Source organism: Geospiza fortis, unplaced genomic scaffold (genome assembly GCF_000277835.1).
Source record: "Geospiza fortis unplaced genomic scaffold, GeoFor_1.0 scaffold92, whole genome shotgun sequence".
Classification (NCBI taxonomy): Eukaryota; Metazoa; Chordata; class Aves; order Passeriformes; family Thraupidae; genus Geospiza; species Geospiza fortis.
In genome coordinates, this window is record NW_005054389.1 from 2,634,479 (window position 1) to 2,648,339 (window position 13,861).

General features: G+C 37.4%; 1 protein-coding gene across 6 annotated transcripts in view; it reads left to right on the plus strand.

Annotated features, from left to right (window-relative positions):
* The window catches only part of CCSER2 (coiled-coil serine rich protein 2), a 60,467-nt gene that overhangs the window by 37,008 nt on the left and 9,598 nt on the right, over nt 1-13,861 (plus strand). For 4 of the 6 annotated variants that reach the window (XM_005425565.2, XM_031060716.1, XM_031060714.1 and 1 more), the window contains exons 8-10: nt 107-193; nt 1,674-1,772; nt 9,912-9,996. In XM_005425565.2, the coding sequence (XP_005425622.1) occupies nt 107-193; nt 1,674-1,772; nt 9,912-9,996 (271 nt within the window). The remainder of the gene's footprint in view (nt 1-106; nt 194-1,673; nt 1,773-9,911; nt 9,997-13,861) is intronic. The other 2 variants (XM_031060712.1, XM_031060713.1) reach the window with 1 other exon arrangement.

The window sequence follows — 13,861 nt, forward strand, 5'->3', positions numbered from 1 at the left end:
TGTGCTGTGTCACTGCCATCCCTGCAGGCATGTCTAATCTCATATGTCCTGTAGAGGTGTTCCTTAGATCATGCAGTCCTTACACAAAACCACTGTTGTGTTGCAGATGGATGATCTCCTGAACGAGATCAGGCAGCTTAAAGATGAACTGAGGAAAAAGGATGAAACAATCAACCAACTCGAGCAGCAGCTTGTAAGTATAATCTAAAATGTTCAGCAAAATCCCAGGTGTGCACTGCAGAGTGCAACTTCAATAGGCAGTACTGATGAAGGCTTTAAGAGACCTTAGACAGCTATTTTTTTTCCTGCACTTTTACTGTAATAAAGGTAGGTTTGGGTTCCCAGTTGTGCTCCTGGATCTTTAATTTCATAATCTGGTCATGATTTTGTGTGGCACTAAGCAAGGATGTTTATAATGCTGTTGAAAGTATTTAATTTCTGAAACAGTTTTGAACATAAAATTCTAGAAGCTGCTCAGAAAAAACAGTGAGGAAAAGATAAGGCTACACTTAAAGTATTTTAAAAATGGATGAGGATTGGGCCTATCATTCTGCCTAAAGTTTTTGTTACTGTTTTTTTTTCTTCCTCTACTGTCCATTATCTTAATAAAGAATCACACCATAAAATTTAAAGCTGAACAAAGTAGTATTCTAAGTTGACTGTTTTTATAGGAAACAATACAAAACAAGTTGAATGTTGAAAAGTCAGATTAAATCTGCCAGCTAGGAACAAGTTATGGGTCACTTCATCATAAATTAGGTTCATGGAAGCACAAAGCCTCAAGCAAAAGTCACATGTGCCTTTTACCTTTTTGCTCTTGTTCTGAGTTTGGATTTGCCATGCATATCTTTGCATTTGGTTTTGTTAAATTCACCTGCTATGACAATTCTTGTAAAACAACCCCACGTTTTCAAGCCACAGCAAGATCCTCCAGGCAGGGTAGATGAGATGCCAAGAGTTGCACACCATACATGTTTATCATAGCTGGAGACAGTACCTGTGTGACCATAATCTCTAATGAAATGTTAAACATGTGCTTTTGTAGGTGTGTGCAGTAAAACTGAGCTGTGGCCTTCATCCTCTCCCTCTCTGGCTTGGGAACGTTCCCTCCAAAACAAAACTGAAAGATGAAGATTTGGTGTTTGCTCTGCTGTTTAAACAGCAGAATCACAGATCATAGAATACTAAACCAAATTACCTTTTTTGTTAGCATTTAGCCTTAAGTGTTGGGTTTTGGGTACACTTGGTCTCACTCTTAACAATCAGCCAAAATTCCTTGAAGGAAGTTTCTCCTTCCCTGCTCAGTCATGTACCTGATTGCTGGAGTAACCTGTAACTGCTGCAGCTGAGGAACTCTGCTGTAGAGATGGGTAAAACTTGCATTTGTAACGACTGAAAGATGACTTGAAGAACTCAGTGCTTCAGAAATTTAAGTGGAAAAACTCTTTCCAAAAGTCAATATTTATTCTGGATTACTTCTCAGTATCCTTTGGGAAAAGCAGCAGTTGTGCAGCACTGTAAATAGTGGTTTCTAACCTTTAATCATTTCCTGCTCTACAGTCAAGTCATGCTTGATGTTTGAACACTGGGCCTTGACTGTGCTTTTCAAGAGGCTCACTTGGTTAATTTCTAACTAATTCTTGTTTGTTTTTCTCTTTTTGGGGGTGATTAAGGCCACTAGATGTAACTGCCAGAAGGACAGTCAAAAGCCTCCAGGGGCAGTGCGTGCACGTGCCGATAAATTCACACAAACCTCCTGGAGGAGGAGTTCTGTGAGTAAAGTGAGCCCTTCATGCTCGGGCACCTCTTTCTGCCTTTCACTCCCCACTGCTATAACCTTGGCTCTCACACAACTCAGCCCTGTTAAAGAGATTTTGTACTGTGTGCGAGTAAAGTCCTTCCCACTGTGCAACCCTTGCATACTTTTGCAGCCCTGTTATGTAAACAAATATTACAAACATTTATTTCAAAATAAATAATTAAACTCTAGAAATCCTATCTTTAAATAATCACCCTTTGTAGTATTTAAGTTACACTCAATCCTAGTCAATCCTGTATATCTAGTCATACTTAAGAGATTTTTCTTATATCCTGACTTCAAAGTATCTCTTTGGGTTTTTTCCTGGTCAGATTTTCATTGTTGATATTTTCATATTTGTTGAGGAAAAGAAACAGTATATTCTAAGTTTCAGTGCATAAGTGTAAAAGCAAAAATTAATATTGTTTTTTTTATAATTCATTTTAATAACTTGAATCATTAAAAAAATAATTGTGTGAAAATCACTTTGACAAAAGACATCTTCATTCCCATATGTTGTTGCATGGATCACATTTGTTTCCACTATGTAAAATTTATGTTCTTCATAAAACACCAATAGAATATTTAAGACGGGGGAGGGACAACATATTTGATATTATATAATAAGAAGAAATTACCTTTGCTAAACAAAGATTTTGTTAGTCACCACCAAATAGCATTTGGATCTTGAAGCTACTGCTCTAGCTAGAAAACCTAGGACATTTTATTCAAAGTTAAAAATTGGTTTGATTTTTTTTGTTTCTTTGTTTCTATCCTACATTGAGTTACTTGATGTAAGCTTGTAATAAAGATTAATCACCCCTGTTATCCTTCTAAAATTGCTCTTTTAAATATATAGCACTCTAGGGCTGAAGCACCACCATGCTGTGTGTTCACCAGTTACTGGCAAACAGCTTTACCCGTGTTTTCCAACCTCCTTCTTTCTGTCATAAGAGGCTGTCAAAAGGTTATAACCTTAAGTAGCCTTTGGTTTGCTTTGACTCCTCTGCTCCCCCATGTATATGTAACCTCTTGGCTCATCCCATGTGTTTCTTCTCCTTTTACTTTGGAGCTTCTGAGCCCTTGCGTTGTTTCTTTTTCCCACTTTAATTTTGTGTGTGTGCTGTTCATGGGAAGCCTTTGTGCATTGATACTGTTACAAGGTTAGTGGCTATTGTTTCCATCTTCCTTTTTTTCTAGCTCATTTATCACATGGCTTCAGAGTCAAGATTAATAGTCACGGAAAGTTAGTTGCTACCTACAGGAGTTTTAGTCTGTGCAACTTGTGGTGTTAATTGATTAGACAAAGATACTGGAGAAGATGGGGAATTTGAGTTGCTGTCTCAAGCACAAGGAGTCACTCAGCACAATTGTCTGGTTGGGGTCAGGTTGGCCAGTATATTTTTTAAAGTTATATTGTAGTTTTGTTCAAAAAGACATTTTCTTTGTCAGGAGGAAGTTTGGGTTAAGGGACAGTATCTTAAGAAGAGCTAAAGAGCCTCTGCTGTATTCATGGTTGGGTGTGTGGATATATGTATATGATACCCATACATATTCCTAGGCATCTGGTCATTGCACACACAATCCAAACATCTTGGTATTTTTATCCATGTGCAAGGTTTCTTGTGAAATTGATGAAGGACTGAGGAAAATTCATGAAGTGTTTAAAAATTTTGAAACTGTGCTGCTTTTCAGGACCTTTTAATAGCTGGGAAGTTTTGGGCAGAATATTTTGGGCATGTTTTTTGTTTTTTTCAATGTTTTCATGTGCATATTTGTAAGTTACAGGCTTGCTTTCAGCCAACAGAAGCAGGAACTCTGTAACGTGGGATTTCTCCAAGGAAGACAATGATCTGGCTGGTGCAGCCAAATTTCAGTTCTAATGGTCAGACCTCAACTTTCTGGTTTCATGCTTCCTCTGCTAGCATGCATTTGGATGTTTCCTTGCAGGGCTTAATAGACATATAAATGTATAAAATAGTTTTTGATTTGAACCTAATAACAAAAAACGTCTCTTGCAATAGAAAGGAGACACAATCGGCTCTTATTTTCTTGAGGTAAGAGTACAATAAGCAGAAGGAGACACCTAAGTAAGGTGTATTCTCACTACTCAAATCCCAAAAATCTCTTAAATAAATTCTTTTAGTTTATTAACATTCCTGTTCAGTTTAATTTAATGGTCTTGGCCTAAGAGTAAAGACTAAGAAAAATCATGTTTCTTGGTCCTATATGCAGTATAAGTCTTGAAATATTATTAATGTTTATGAAATTATCAGATTTTTATATAGACTAGGTTTTTTTTGGTTTTTTTTTTAGAAACCAAATTGTAGTTGAAGTCTTGGCAATGACAAAGTGGTTACTTTGAGGCATCTTAGCTTTTTGCTTCTTTAAGCTTGTAATAGTTTTCAATTTTCATGAATATTTAACTATTTCAGTTTTTCCTATTAGTGTTGACCTGCCAGTCATTTTAAATTATGGTGAATACTAGGTATTTCAAGTATCAAAATTTTCAAAATTCATGTGACTGTTTATAAATTCTATATATTCTGTACAAATCAGAACTGATACAATGTGTTTATTCTTCAGGGTTTACTGCCAGTCTGGGAACGCAGTGACTTAGTGTTCCAAGGAATACTTTAAATGCTTACTGAAATGTGCCTAACAAACATTGTTAATGTAGTGTGTCATAAAGAATAGATGCTGGAATAAACTAGGAAGAAATGAGAGTGGAAAGCAGCTATTTCAGTTAGGAATTTAAGACCATATGAATTGCAGCAATTCAGCTGGCCATTTGAAATAGCTGGTATTTCTGATCACTTCATGGTTCTGCTGCTAAGTAAATAAATGGATATCATTAAACATATTCATTTTTAAAAGTCATGGTCACATAGTTTCTTACTTATTAAATATTTCCAGAAAATAGCCCATTCTGATGTGATTATAAACTTGTCTGGTGTTCTCTTCAAGGACCACAGTTTTTCAAAATACTTTTAGGTTTTTTCATATTTAAAGGTAAATATGTACATAAGTGGAAGTTGTGTAACTTTAACTTAATCCTTGGAACTTAGTGCTCACAATAAAAACTAGGGGCTGAAAAGAAATGTTTGGGAAACTTGGCTTCTTAAAAATTGATAGGTAGCTACCTGTTGCCTGTCTACTGTGTCTGTGACATGGTATTCTTGTAAGTGTCCTGGTAGGATGCTCAAAATTTGGGTAACTTCTAAGTTAGGTTTGTATTTTATGTTTGGTTAGCCATCCTTGGGGTAAAGGCTTGTACAGATATTTGCTGGCAGGGTAGACCATGACATTTCGGAAAGGATCTCTTACAGGTCTGTTATACAGAATTCATTCCAGTTAGTGTGTCTTAGGATTTTACTATCATGGAAGAAGATAAAAATTATCTGAAGAAGTTAATGTTAATGGACAACTTAGAAGAAAGAAAAATGTGAACATCCATTGCCACACTTGCAGGATTGTTTCTCTAATAGTAAATACTGATGTTTTTAAGACTTTGAGGGTAAAGGGGTTAGAAGTCAAGTTTTTGTTGATAAATCATTTGGTTTCTTGGGCTGGAGAGGATGTTGGCAGATGCTGAGAAATAAATGACAAGCAAGCAAACTGCAAAGCCCTGAATTTGTTCCAAGATACCTGCAGAAGATTCTGGCCTGTGAGGACCAGTTCCTCCTAATTGCTGGTTGCTGTTCTGCTCCCTGCAAGAGTAGATAGTGTGTACAGTAAAACCTGGATATTTCCCCTTGGTAACAGCTCACAGTGGTGAGATGAGCTTTGCTGCCTAAATTTGCATACAAGTTCATTCTTGTCTCTGCTGAAATGACAACAGAACCTCTCACTTTGCATGGGAGCGTGCACGGTCTTGTTCCTTGCTCCATCTTTTCTCTACTTTTGCACTGAGATATTCTTTGCCTTCCTTTTGAATTTTGTTCCACTTTGTCATTGCGAAGCCTTCCGTGCCAGTTGTTTTGATGAACCTTTGTAATCCTTTTTCTGTCTTTGTGTACTGTTGGCCTTCTGGTTTTAGTATCTTCCTTCTCCTTAGCCTTAAATATCCTGTATGTGTCAGTGTCACAATCATTAATTTAAGCTTGCAGCTTTTGAGGTCCAGTCACTGTATGTGTTCATCCTGACAGCCAGCCTCTGTTTCTGTCACTGTCCAATGCTCTGCTGTTTGCTTCGTGTTCTTGTACATGTACTTGGTGAAACAAAGCCATAGCTGGACTAGGTGGTCATATTGTGCACCTGTCTCTTATGCTGTGTCTATGCATGACATGTAGGGACTGCAGAGAAGAGAGGTCCTTGAACCCTTCACAAGCAATTCTTGTTGGTTTTGTGTAAACCAGCACATAAAACTGGGTTGGTGAAGTTTCTCATCTGAATACTTTCAGAAAGACTATTGCATGCCAGAACTGCTTGTTCATGATCTCTTTCTGAGTGCTAGGCCAGTCAGAGAAGACTGCTGCAGAAACATTTTGTTTGCCTCAGTAGTGGAGTCGGTCATTCTAGCTTTGTTCATGATGTGGAGCTCTGAGGGTGTATGAGACAACTGGCAATGCTTGGTGAGAGGCAGCAAAAATCACCTCCTCATTGAAGTGCTCAGATGCTCCAGTTGTATGGGTTAAAAAAGGGATCTTTGCTGTATTTGTTTCTGCAGCAGAACAGACTTTTTAAAGCAGTAGCAGTTTTGCATGTTAGTGTATCCTTAGGAGAAGAACTGGAGTGTCTGGCCGTTGGGCTAAAATGACTGTGGGGCAATAGCTTAGAAATATTTTGCTTCTCCTTTTCTGGCAGAAGCAATTGCTTTTGTTCGTGTGATTTCTTATTCTAAGTTTGAAGTCTGCTCATAACTAGCAATGGAAAACTCTGGCCTTATCTTCATTGTTGCATTTAAAAGAAGAAACAGCCACCAGGTTTTCCCAGTGCAGTTAGAGTTAGAACTTCATAAAGCATTTAGTACAACATAATGCAGTAGTACAATTCATCAGGATCTCAGAAGAACATTTGTCCTTCTGGTTTGTAGTCTGCTCTATCCCAGCTGCTGTTATTTTTCTACTCCTGAATCTCATGTTGTTTTAAAATTCTGATTCACTTCTCTTTGGGGATGCCTTTGCTATTTCACAAATCCAATGTCTGAAAATAAGAGGAATGGGATTTAAGAGTAGTAGCTGGACACACATAATAGCTGTGGGGAGGGACTGTTCAAACTGCTGTCTAGCATTAAAGTCTTAGAGGAAAAAGTTGCTTCAGAACCCAGAAGAATCCCATCATATATTTTTGTTTGGGTTTCTTTTTTTTAATAGAAGTTGAGGTAAGTCATGTTCTCATCTTTCAATTCTAGATTTCCTTGCTTATGAGTTTTATAGACATTATAATAAATAAGTGGTGATTCAGGTTTTTCTTATTTCTTAGTTTTAGTAGGAAATTGCCACATTATCTGTGCATTTTGAATATGTAGTATCATCTGAGGAGATGTGTTTTTCAGTGTGTTTCTTTTTTATTCCTCTTTCGATTTCTTGGGAACCTTAGTGCACATTTGAGTAATAGGAGATGAATATGAGTTGATGTTTAAAGGAGAAAGCTTGCTAAATTTGCTGGAATTTTGTACAATAATTACTATTAAAAGAAAATTAATCTTTTTGTAAGCCAGGCATATTTGCAGATACTTAAATCTTAATGTGCTATATCAATGGGATTGCTGCATCCTTTATAATTTTTATAATCAGTTAAAGTCATAACACACATCTTAATACATTTCCAGTGCTGTATCTGCCGATTCTTACTTTTTCAATTTATGTTGATTTTATTACCTTATTTGTTGTACGATTAAACAACCCTGGTTTGGAGTATTTTTAGAAAAAAATATTTAATTTATTCATCTATTACAATAAAAAAATCTGGCATTTATTTGAAACTTACCTATGTGGAACAATTTCAACTGCAGCATTTGGAAGAAGGGGATTAAAATATGCCTGGAGACCAGTTCAGCTGGCAAAAGATTCAAGGAAGTTACTTGCACTTTCTTCATTTGCCTCTCTAGTCAGAGCAATGATAAAGTAGCATGAAGAATTATTGAATTGGCTGTACTTAGTGCAGGGCTTTGAAGTGCTAATATGGATGCTTAAAAGTTTCTGGAACGTATCAAGACATGTAAATATTTCAATGCCTTTACAATAGTGTCTTAACTGTTATGTAGCTCAGATAGTTTGTGCTTCTTTTAATCTCTTTTCAGAGTGTAAAAGGGAGAGATATAAAATTTTCACCTCCCTTCTTAATGTGTTAAGAATTTCAAAGAAAAAAGCCCATTGCCAACTCAGATGAGTCTCTGCAAAATCAGTGCCTGGTGATAATTTGCTTTCTACTATGTGGAGATTCAGTTATGTTTAGGGAATGGAAAGAGTTTTTCTTGGTGTTCCAGTATCCTGACACAATTTTTGATGAAATGTAACCAAACCTGTAAAATGTAGTGTTCTTTTGTACCATGCTATCAAAATCCAAAGCGTTTGATAATTTTCTCATCAGTCACTGAGTGATAATTTATGGGACTATTTATGTATTTAATGTATGTACCTATTCAGCTGATGCAGCACATGATATTCTTTTGTCACATTGCTTGACTGAAGCTAATACTGTTCCAGTACTTTCATGCAGCAGTCTAAAAATTGTGATCCTAATGACTGCTGATGGAGGACTATAAGAACCCATTAGGTAATCAATTCCTCCATCTAGAGATAATCAGACTGAAGAACTTGTTTCATTTTTCCCCTTAGATTATGCTGCAATAATTGTTTTATCTCAGCTTCTGAAGAATAATAAAGGAGTCTTGTCAGGCTTTTTTCTTTATTTCCTGTTCTAGATGAAATGTGTTCTGACTAGCAGATTCTAAGACTTGGTTAAATGCATGTTAAGTTTCATCTTAGCAGTGCTGAAACCTGGTATAGTGCTGGATAAAATCTGATTAGGTAAGGATAACTGGAAGATCGGGGAGGTTTTTAAAACTCTCCCAAGACAAATAAAAGCATAATATTTATTTATAGAAATAATGTGATGTTTAACATTGTTTTAAAAGAAGAATGGAAGTCAAATACTTTATTATTTGTCCAGCTGTGGCAGTATGGTCTGCAGCAGAAAATCTGGAGTGGGGGCCCAAACTGGGTTCCTGTTTTCTGTGATGTGGATGCTGTTCAGATACCTTCAGCCTGCTGGCTCACAGGGTAGCCACAGTTAGTTGCTGTTGGTCAGGAGGCAGTGAGGCAGTCATTATTGTAGTACCAGTGTTCCAGGACTTAGAAAAGCAGTTTTCAGCTGCTTAAATGGCAAAAGGTTGTAAATGCTTAAACCTGCCCTGCTGAAATCACAATTGTGTTGTTTAAGAGGGAAGTTGCAGCTTGGATTTACAAAGGTAAGGATGTGGGGAAAAGGAAAAGTAATAAGAAAATTACTTTTTCTTCTTTTGAGAACATAGCAACCACAGTGTGTCACACTTGTGGTGATTTGAGAGTTCTGACAGACAAAACCTGCACTGCATGGATCTGCACAGTTCCCTGATCCTTTCATGGAAGACTCAAGCTCCAAAAGGAATGTGCAAGGAAAACAGTTCTATGTCACCTCTTCTGTTACTGATGAAACGGGAGTAAAGTGGCCTCTAAAGCACCAGGACTTGCTGGAAAATTAGTTTCTATGCATTAGAAATTTTTGTTGTAAACTAAAGTTGACTGGTTTTCCAGTAGATTAGAATGAAGCAAGCTACTATTTGGTGAGGCATTTCTAAAATACTTTTGAAGGCTGTATAATTACAATTTTATCATATATATTTAGTAATGAAAAGCTCAGCTTCTATACTCTTTCCTAAAACTACTTGGGACAGAAATGTGGGCCTATATATTGAAAAAACCTGGAGGTATTTTGTAAGATTTCTAACTAGTTTAGGACATCTGGGCTCTAGTAGTGTATAACATTTGCTTTTACAAAGTCTACACCTGGAAATATAATGATACCTTTCTGGGGAAAAAAAGAAAAAGAATGGTGTGGCTTTTTGGTGTCTTGTTTTTCCCTGTTCTCTTTTTTTATTATACTTCTCCCCCTCTCTCTTTCTGCACAGGGTGGGTATTCTGCTCCCTCCTTCTCTCCCTGGCAGGGCTCATTCCAGGGCATCCCTCGGAGTGTTCCACCGCACCGCAGACAGAGTGAGTCTGTCCCTCTCACTCATCTCCCTCACCGTGTTCCAGTAGCAGCTTCCCCTTTGCACGCACCGTTCATCTCGTAGTCTCCTCCTCTCTCAGGCAGATCTCCAGGCATACACCATAGTCTGTGCCTAACAAAGCGCTTCCTCCAGCCAGCCTACCAGCAGCTACCACTTATAGCTTCGTAACAGTCATTAAATGCCAATAGACCTCAGCAGTTCTTCAGGCAAACCCGAGTAGGCCCTTGTTTCCAGTCCTGTCTTAACATCAGTCGTGCTTGCTGCATTTCCCTGTTTTCCATGGCTGTGATGCACTCTCCTGTCCGTGTGTCTGTCCTTTTTGCTCACACGCGTCTTTTGCGCGCGTTCACGTCAACGCGTCGTGGTTGTACAGAAAAGTGTTGCTGGGAAAGTGTCCCTTGCATTGTCTCTCACAAAAAGTTTTAACTTTTCAGAATGGCTTCCCTCAAACTAATTATTTTCCCCCCATCTCTCAGTATTTGTTGTAAAAAGGCTTCTCTTACGTTGAAGTGGCTGTTGCACAACTTGCATGATTTATTAACGTTCCTTATGTGCTAGCTACAATGTGGGCTGATATAAGATGCATTTGTTCACTTGGCTTGGATCTGCAAAACAAAAGACAATTGCTGATTTTAAAACTGTGTGCTTACATAGACATAGAGAAATGGTAAGTCTTATTTTGTGCTTTGGTATTGCATTTTGAACAGATAAGTGTTTGAAGAAATATAACTACTTCATAACGCTAAAGTTATATTTTTTAAATGTACTGTAATTTGCAAATTACAGTGTTTGCCTAGCAAAGCTCAAGAGTGTATTTGGACAAAAAATAAAGGCAAAGTAAAATTATGGAAAGAAAGTAAGATTTCCAGGGCCAGTGCAGATCTGAAGAGTAAGCTGCTCCTTGGAGAGCTAAGCTTACATTTATTTCACACTGCAATAATCTTTACTTATATCAATCACCAGGGAAAAAAATCTAATATTCTGTAAACTGTGCTTCAGATACTCTCTTGATGCTTCTGTGACAATATTCATGTAAACAACTCATCAGGAATGCACAACCTGTTTCATGGGCTTTTCTCTGTGCAATAAGGGATGTGCTTCATTCTTCTGTGGTGTTTGATGTGGGACTCTCTGTGTGTAATGAACATAGAACCCCAAAATCTGATGATTGTGCCTTCTGTTGCTGAGTGGAGGGGCCAGCAGTAGCACAGCCTGGGTGATTCACTATCCTATCAACAGAGACTGACTACAAGGAGCTCAGTTTTTGACCTGAAGATCATACAAATGTTATGGTTTTGGGAGTTGGAGGCTGACTGGAGAGTCAGAATGGGAGGATGGTGTCCCAGCTGCCCCGTGACCTTCTGGTGTCACATCATTCAGTGGCTGCTTAGCCCAAGAAGAAAACTTTGCTTGCTAACCTTGCTGGTTTTCTGAGCCTCTGCCTCATCCCTCACTAACAAGGGTAGTTTCTTATTTGGGATTCTGTAGTAAACTTTTATTACTAAAGCAGGTTGGATTTTTTAGTATGCATCTTATATATTGCATTCAATGAATTGCTAGTAAAGGAAGCAAAGTAAATGAAAATGGGCCCTTGACTGGTTAACCAAATAACTAATGTATTGTTTAGGAAAGTAAGTTTCCACTAGTGGAATGTTCTTAGCTTTTTTCTTAAAGCCCTAGGTTTACTCTATAGAGCAACACCAGGAATAAAAATAGACTATAAATTAGGAGGTTCCTTAGACATTTTAAATGAAATTCTTGAAAAATCAATGATTTATCACTGTGTGAACAGCTCTGTAAAGTAAAACATTACTGGAACAGTCACTAATTCTTTCCTTCTTTCCCACTTGGTTCACTGGTTTCAATGTTCAGGTTTTGGAGCTGATATGAAATGCCAAATATGGGGTTTTAAGGCAAATGGTGAGCTGAGCATCACCACTGAGTGTAGGACAGCCTGAAATACCAGTGTCAGTGTTCTTTTGCACTAATGAGATGATGATGGAAACACAAAGTGTAGTCTGGTTGTGTTTTCAGTATAGACTTGGAAGTCAAGCACTTCTTTCTTAACTTCTGGATCCTGAACCTAAAATACATCTCTGCATGTGAATTTTGCAGGTTTCTTCACTGTGCTGTTCATAGCTGATGGATACATAGATCATTTACAGGCACTGTAGATTATGAGAGTGTAAATCTGTAAACTGTTCATATTACAGTGTGTAAACAACTGAAAATAATTTCCCTCCTGCTGTACAGGACAGGAAATATATCCCTGCTAGGTAATATTACACTAGTGTAGGTTTATGGCTCTCTCTAAGCACCAGTCACAATGTCAGCACACCTGCTGCTGAACTTGCCTTGGCATATCACTGCACTGCAACACACTTCAGCATTGGATGTATGTTTTTCACTTTTAACAACAATTAATTTTTAATACTTCCACATTTATTAATTTCATGTTTTTTCACCAGCCTTGGAAACAGTTCAGCAGCGTGCATTTCATAAACACTTTGATAACAGTACATTAATTCTTTCATTTTAGGAATAAAATCCAAATCATTTTGTTCCTGTAATTCCCACGTGTCTTGAACTAAACTCCAATGTAAGGGTCATTTATTTTTCTTTTGATCATGGGATATATTTTGATGACATCTCAAACTTTGTTCAATACAGTTAAACCCTTTCCATTTGTGTTCTGGAGCTTCAATGATACAGCTCTAGAAATAAAGATTTAGAGTACAAATTAGTAAGGAAGCAATCATGAATTTGTGTTGTAATATACAGGAATATTACACCACCTTCTCTAGGCCCCTCACCCCAAGTGCTTCTCCACACAGAAATGCTGATCAAAACCACTTTGTTATTCAAGCATTGCAGTTGTTGCATATCCACTTACTGTGCACGTCCTGGAAGAAGTATTTAGACTTTTTGCATGTAAGTATTACAGATAGAGATAATCTAAGCAATGCTAGCAAGTGACACACAGCTTGTTATCATCAGGAACAAAGCTGCTCTATGCCCAGTGATATAAATCCGATCCAGGCTGTGCTTTTTCATGTATTTTCTTTTAAACAAAGACGCGTTGCTGAAATGTTTCCAAAGCTTTATGGACCGCTACAGCTTTGTAGGGTGTACAGAGTTTTGTGTTAGCAGAAACAAGTTGCTCTCCAGAGCATTAGCTGGGAAGTTCTGTGACAAATTATTAAAAACATCCTGGAATCATTTTATTACTGCCTTTTTTATGTAATTATTTTTGCTCCAAGAGTGTTCAGCTATATGAAGAAGAGTTTTTTAGGAAAAATTCCTTTCCTCCCAACTGCAGTACTTGCAGAGTCAACTACAAGAGAAAGGACTCTTGTACCAAACTAAATTTATGTTTGCAAAAAACCCCTTGATTTTGTATATGGTCATACTTATCTGCTTGCTGCACATATATCCATATTTGTGGATGAAATAGCTGCCTTGATGTAGTTACGTATTACTTGAAGTAATTTTTCTTTGAAAACGCAAAATTTTCCAAGTTGGGATTTCTGTACAGACTATGCAGAAAGAATAATAATGCTTTGCCACATTACTAATTATTTTACTAGCCTCATGGCTGTGGTGAATGATGCTTAAAAAATACCGTTGTGTTGTGTCATTATTTGAAGTCATTTTCCATACTGCAGAATCCTATATTTTAATGCTGAAATATGGATATAAAACAGCTAGATCAAAGGGAAAGAAGAAAAAAAAGTTCAAAAAGAAGTTCAAAAAGAAGGTGTTAGCAAATACTACAGATTTAAGGTGTGAAATGGTGATGTTTTACAGAGGTGGAAAATGAGAGCTGTCTGGTGCAGCCTTTCAGCAGG